The 6855-nt window shown below is 57.9% G+C and overlaps 1 protein-coding gene across 1 annotated transcript; it reads left to right on the forward strand.

Moving 5' to 3' along the window:
- Positions 1–3591: 3591 nt before the first annotated feature.
- ISF_00913 (SAM and PH domain-containing protein) lies at positions 3592–6588 on the forward strand (the record flags this gene model as incomplete). Its single annotated transcript, XM_018844520.1, has 3 exons — positions 3592–3594; positions 3660–3875; positions 3943–6588. The coding sequence occupies 3 exons, from the start codon at positions 3592–3594 to the stop codon at positions 6586–6588; spliced, it is 2865 nt and encodes a 954-aa protein (XP_018708970.1).
- Positions 6589–6855: the final 267 nt, after the last annotated feature.

A 6855-nucleotide genomic window follows, 5' to 3' on the forward strand; every position in this document is an offset into this window, starting at 1 on the left:
GCAAGGTAGATAGAGAAGCCAGACCACAATGAGGATAGTGCTCGGGAAGAGAAGAGAGCGACAACTATCCCGTACGGCATAGAGAGATAGAGAGGGGAAGAACGGGGGAGTCGACCAGGACCAGGGCCTACCATTGCTAGTTCTTGTTGGAGCAGTTAGCATCGTTGCACAGAGGCAGAATGAAGGGTTGGATGGGGTGAGCATCGTTGAAGGAGGTGTGGGTTGCGGGTTGTTGGAGGTGGAAATCATTATGTGAATGCCGAAGGAAGGCCTTGAAGCTAGTAGGTTGGCTGTTTGTTGAGTGAGGAGAAGGGGAAGGACTGAGGCAGGCAAAGTACAGTGAGAGACAGTGTGATACAGTGCGGGAGAAGCGTTGACCCACTGGCCCACTGCGGGCTTAAACACACCCCCTGCCCTCCCCATCTCCTCATCTTCTTCCTTCCCGCCTCCCGTCTTTCTTTGTCTCTATCGTGCTCATGACAAGGGCAAGGAGGAAAAAGGTCCCCTGTCTGCAGCTCTTTTGCGACATTTTTACGCTCTTGTTTCCTTCACTGGTGGCCGGTGTGGAGCCTCGAACAAGCATACTAGAACGCAACTTGATGCATGTCGCGGAAGGGCGAAAATAGCAAGGGACAAGTTATGCCTTTCGGAATGCCGCCGCTCTCAGAAAGCCCCGCGAAAAATGGTCTATCTCATTGATCAAGCAATATCCGGACCGAGAGTAGGATATACGGTGCATTCCCTGTTCTCTATCTTTTGGATCGTGGTCGTCGCAGATGGATGTGCGCAGACGGCTGTGGCGCAAACGTGACAGCTGCGGGTTGCCCATGAGGCTTGCGGTGTAAGTCATGTGTAGAACAACGCACCAGGATCGCCAGCAGCTGAACCAAGGCCGCCACAGGAAGGAGGAACAATACATGCAGAGAAATTCTTTCTTTCCGCTGACGAGCAAAATTGTAGGATTTTTTTGCTTCACACCCACAAATATGTCTTTTCTTTTGCAATGTGGCAAGCGTTGAGCCAGTCTCAAGTCTTAGACAGAAGGATTCTTTGGGGTCGGGAAACGAAACACATGCGCTCGAGTCGGATTGATTAATCGCGGTCTGGACGGGTTGATTCAGAGAATCTGAGCCTTTGGCCAGTGGCAATCAATTCTTTGCTCGCCGCAATGAATCTTGGCTTTGCCGTCCGTCGTCTTCCCGTCGCCGTCTCCGTGTCCGGCGCCCAGTGACATTCTTACCTGTCAGCTGCAGCTGTCGCTAATTATTTCCCTGCAAAAGGGAGAGCATGCCGTGCAACGCGAGCCAGAGATTGTGCCTTTCCGATCGCTGCAAGATGACTTCCTGCTGGCTGTTTTTCTTCCCTCTCGTACAACCTGCCACTTTGATTCCCCCCTCCTCCAGGCCAACCTTTATCAACCTGCTTCTGAGGCCGTCGCTGGTGTAGGTAGGTAGGGTAGGGTAGGGTAGGGTAGCTAAGGAGGGTTCCACGGAGCTCATTCCGCTACTTCAGCCTCCCCCCCCCAGACAATAACTGGCAGCGGATATGGGGTCTCGGAAGGGGTGGAGAGGAGGAGCGGGAAAGGCTGGGCAACAGCCTTTGAATCGAGAAAAACGGTTAGAGAAAGGATGCTTGTTCTTTGCCCCTGGTATGGCCATGTTTGTTTTCTTGAAAGAATCGACCTTTCCGACCGTACCTTTTTATATATACAGACCAAGGCGGCGGCAAGTACGGATACCCATTGCTGGGGCCGCTGTCGAGCCTCATGTCGGCCTGTCACACGGCAGTTTTGCATGCGAGCTCTTTAGAACGGCCTATTCTGCAACCATGATAATGCCGACACTAATTAATTAGTAAAGCAACTATCTCGCCAACCTTACCCGGTGTGAGTGGGCAGTGGTACTGACTGTGGACTCTTTTTTTTCACTTGGCGAGCCTCCCCGCCTGTGGACTGCAACAATGGCTTGACCCAAGTAACCATCTAGGTCTGCAGGCCATTGCAGAACAAATTAATGCTGAACATGAGAGGGGAAAAATCAACAAAAAAAGGAGGGCTGTTGCCGGGGGGGATCCGGAAGTCGAGAGGCGGGGAGCAGGGCAGGGCGGTCGCCGAAGTGCGGACGCCGTTGATGGCACAGACAACGGATACCCTGTAATTCGTAGAGACAGAAATGGCGTGCAGCAGGGTATAATACTGATAATAATGGGATAGTTTTACTCCGGCCTCCTCCATATTCAATGCTCCGTCACGACAACTCCCCGGAATATTTGCACGGTCGACGTACACTCGGCCCTACTTCGTATTCCAGGAGCTAACAAGGCTTTTTGTCTTGCCTGTCTCCCATAATACTAGTCAGTATCATACACCAAGGATATGTGCAGTAACTCCGGACTGGCACGGAGCACAAATCGTGAGCGGCATCGACATGCAGGCACACCACTTGGCCCGACCATCTTCATGCATCAAGCAAGTCCATCCATACATACGTCCTCCTTGCTATACGCACCTAGTATCCGTAGACAGAACGACGAAACCCAGACTGGTCAGGGATCCCTATTCGACAAGCCAAGAAGTGGTCTGGGCCGCTGCCACTTGCCTGCAGGCCCTTTTGCATCGCCCAATGATGGCCTTCCTCCTCGCGCCGTACCCTGGGCCGCACCAGCGCCAACATGCCGCTTTTGCACCAATGAGGTTGTCCATGCTGGCCCCTCGCGGGGTCTGGGGGCCGGCCAAGAAAAGTGCTAACTAGCCCAATAGGTGGGAGGGAGGCGTCGTTTCCTTTCCTGCTTCTTCTTACATTGACTGGTGCCGCTGTGATTCCAGGTCCATACTGGTACTTGAAAGGTACCAGCAGGTTCATCGTGAATGTGCCGTGCGTGCCTGCCAGGGACACGGCACAGGGACGCACGCTGTATTCGTGCTCCGGAGGTGCTCCGTACACACAGCACACCCTCACATTGTGACCCCTCCTCGTCCTCCCCATCCTCTCTCTTCGTCCTCCCCATCCCACGAGGGTGTGGCGCTTTGGGGCGTGTCTTGTTACGTCCACTGGACTGAACTGGCATGCCTGTCAACTTTGGTTCTATTCTTGTTCACCACTGGCGGACTCGCGCTGCAGCATGTACATACTGAACGTAGTAGGAAGTGGCCTGTCACACACCCTTATGCCGCCCCCTCTCACACCCCCAACGTTTCTTCTGGCGCTTCCAGACAGCGGTGACAGTCCAGTTGAGAAGATCCAACCATGGATGGCTTTCTAAGTGGCATACATAACGCTCCGTGGGCCTCTCGCGCGGCCTTTGTTCCTGGCCCTCCTTCCCGAGTTTTTGCAGAGCGTATACATCTCTCACGAGATTTTTGTTAAATTTTTTTCCCTAAATTGTTTTCTACATCTGAGTCTCACGACCAGCTGTTGAAATATAGCCGGCTTATAAGCCTAGAAATTGTCTCACCGCTGGCGACAGCAAATCCCCCAACCACCGCATAAGCCCCCCCCATCCGCTCTATATAGTTTGGGCTCTGGGTATTCAGGTCATTGTCCGAAATAGAGTTTCCAGAGCTCCTTTGAAAACGGGAAGCGAGCGAGAACAATGGTGAGATATGACGACAACAAAACCTGCGATGTCCGCGCCTCGTTTTGACTAACACTGCTTCGCAGGAGTACGCAGAAATCCGGTCCGGCCCAAGGCGGACATATTCGGAGATGCGCCAGAAACCTGCACCGCAGGACACCTTTTTCAACCTGATCAACGACTCGCAGCAGTACAGACCAACCTCCGTCACCACGGAGTTTGTCGATACTGACTGGGACGAGGAAGAGACGGTTCTGACCGACGCCGAAGAGGAGAGCTCGCCCCGCGGCAGTTTCCAATCTGTGAGTTTTGTCCATTTCCGCACGGCACATCTCGCACCCGAGACTTGTCTGCTAATCGCGACTTCAGTCGGGACAAACAACCCTCGACTCTTTTGAAGAGGCCGTGACGCCTCGGTCGAGCCACCATGAGCACTCACCCAAGCAAATCGAGGGCCCGAATGGCCCTCACCTGTTCCACACAGTTACAGTCTCCGACTACGGCTACTACCACCATGTCCCGGATGAGAACCCGCCCATCCTGGGCATGTCGCCCATCACGCCCAAGCCGCGCGGGTTCGGTGAGATTACCGTGCACCCGCCGCTCCCACAGGTCGGGCCGTTCCAATATACGCGGGAGGAGCTCGACACGGCCGACCTCGTGTCCTGGACGCCGGAGATGGTCGCGCAGTCCATGCTGGACTCGGGCATCGAGGTGACCGTGGCGGACCGCTTCATCGAGAACGACATCAATGGGCCCATCCTGATCACGCTCAAGTTCGAGGACCTGCGCGAGCTTGACATCCCATCCTTTGGCATCCGCACCAAGATCTGGCACCAGATCCAGAGCCTCCGCGACAGCGCGCAAAAGGCGGCGCATGGCCGCGACAACGACGACAACGACGACGAGTCGCGGCCCTCGACCCCGATTGAAGACAGGCCGAGCCGCGAGGTGCGCAAGGAGGAGCGGAAGCAGGACCACTACCAGCATCACCACCAGACCGGGGCGGCCGCCTCGAAGCGTCGCACACCGCAGCAGCAACAGCAGCAGCAGCAGCAACAGCGACGGAGAAGCCCCGATGACATGGACGCCGCCGCCGGCGACAACATCATGCCGTACGAGTCCGTGTCCATCATCGGCATCGAGCAGGTCATCCCCAAGCCGCACAGCTGCTCCAAGGGCGAGAACTGCAGCAAGTGGCGGAAGCAGCAGCGTCTGATCGAGGACTTTCGGCGTCTCAACCCGCACGTCGACATGAGCGCGGCCGGCCGGGTACTCATCTGCGGCGACGCGGGCAACCCGGCGACGGCGCGGGCCATCGACCCCAACGAGGACCTGCTGCCCTCGCCTCCCCCGCGACCCTTCTCCGACGCCGCGCCGTCGCTGGTCGCGTCGTCGGACGTTCTGGGCACCGGCGGCATGCCGCCTCTGCAGTACCTGCGCGAGGCGTCGCTCCGCGGCGTACAGAGTCGGGATCCGCAGGAGAATGTGCGACAGTTCCTCAGCTTCCAGCGCACAACAAAGAACGCGCTGCCTTCGTCGTCGCTGGCGTCGTCGTCCTTGTCGTCATCCCTAAACCAAGAAGAGGTGCCGCCCACCCCTCCCTTTGAGCTCGTCGTCGCACAACCGCAGCCACCAGCGGCACCAGCGACGGCGGTCACGCCGCAGGCGCCTCATCACGGCTTGCGTCGCCTACCCAAGCTCTCCATCCCCCTCAACGTCCAGGCGCAACGTTGCTCGACAGCACCCCGACGTCCCTCGACTCTGCAGCAGGTCTCACCGCAGGTGCAGGAGGAAGTCGCTCAGCAGCTGCAAGATCATCATCATCAACAACAACAACAACATCAACAACAACAACATCAACAACAGTCGCACCACCACCAGCGCAGCAACTCGCACAAATTCGTCCCGTACAGGATGGACAAGGCAGACCCAAGATCGCCAGACCTCGAGACGCCCAGGAACCCCTACCGCTGGGGCACGCCCTTCTCGGAGCGCGACGTGCCCGTCACCGCCGTGGCCCTCGGCCCAGTCGCCCGGGACGCATCGCAGTCCGTGCCGCCCGACATGGGCTATCGCGTGGCAGCCTCCTCGAGGGGAGACCCGTCACCGCCACCGCCGCAGCCTCGCTCCCAGTCTCGCGCCTCGTACCGCCGACCCTCGTTTCCCATCCTGCCGTCCGTCAACGAGCACAGAGTCGTCCCCGTCGTCGCCGCCCGCGTTTCATCATCGCCGCGCACACCGTCTCCCACCCAAGAGTCATCCTCGTCACCGCCACGACAGCGTGCTGTGCGACGCCTGCCGCTCCAGGCGCCTCCTCGTGGCATGTACCCGTGGTCGTCGAGCAACAACAACAACAACAACAACAGCAACAACAACAACAGCCAGGACGACGTCGCACGGAACGCGAGCAGCAGCACGCCCTCTCTGCTTCCGGGCGGCGGTATCACCAGGTGCGCCACGGCCACGCCCGCCGCAGCAGCGCCGATCAGCGGCGTCTCGTTCCAGGGACCCATGAAGAAGCGCAAGACGCGCCTCCTCCGCAGCGAGTGGCAGGACGGCTACTTCACCCTCAAGGGCACGCGCCTCAACATGCACAAGGACGTCGCCGCCGTCGACCGCACCCTCGAGTACATTGACATTGACGACTACGCCATCGCCTGCTCCAGCCTCGCCGCCTCGTCGTCGTCGGCGTCCAGGCTCACCGCCGCCTTCAAGACGGCCGTCTCGTCGTCGTCGCACCACGCCCGCGAGAAGAGCGACCCGGTCGGCGCGTTCAGCTTCCAGCTCGTCCCGCAGGACAAGCACACCGCCCGCCTGCGCAAGCGCGAGAGCTCCGTTAGTGGTGGTGGCGGTGCGGCGGTGGAGGGTGTGGACGGCACGGGCAAGACGCACCACTTTGCGGTGAAGAACCGCGACGAGCGCATCGATTGGATGCGTGAGATGATGCTGGCGAAGGCCCTTAAGCAAAAGGGCGACGGCTTCGAGATTAGCGTCAACGGTAACATGATCTGAGCCTTCTCCGTCTCCCATCTTCTCATCGCTTCCACGCCACTCACTCACTGCCTGTCTGCGATTCATTACCGGCTTCCCTTCCACTCTCGCATATCTCTCTCTCACACGCTCCCTCATCGTCATCTCATCTGCATCTTTCATCTCTTGCATCAAAGCGTCTGAGCGAGCCTCGACTGCCATTTGCTCCCAACCTGCGCAGAAAAATCCATGCATCTTCATCGTCGTTCCTTTTTTTAGCATTTTTGGTTTATGCCCGCAACGTTTCCC

Source organism: Cordyceps fumosorosea (assembly GCF_001636725.1).
Source record: "Cordyceps fumosorosea ARSEF 2679 chromosome Unknown scaffold_1, whole genome shotgun sequence".
Taxonomy (NCBI): domain Eukaryota; kingdom Fungi; phylum Ascomycota; class Sordariomycetes; order Hypocreales; family Cordycipitaceae; genus Cordyceps; species Cordyceps fumosorosea.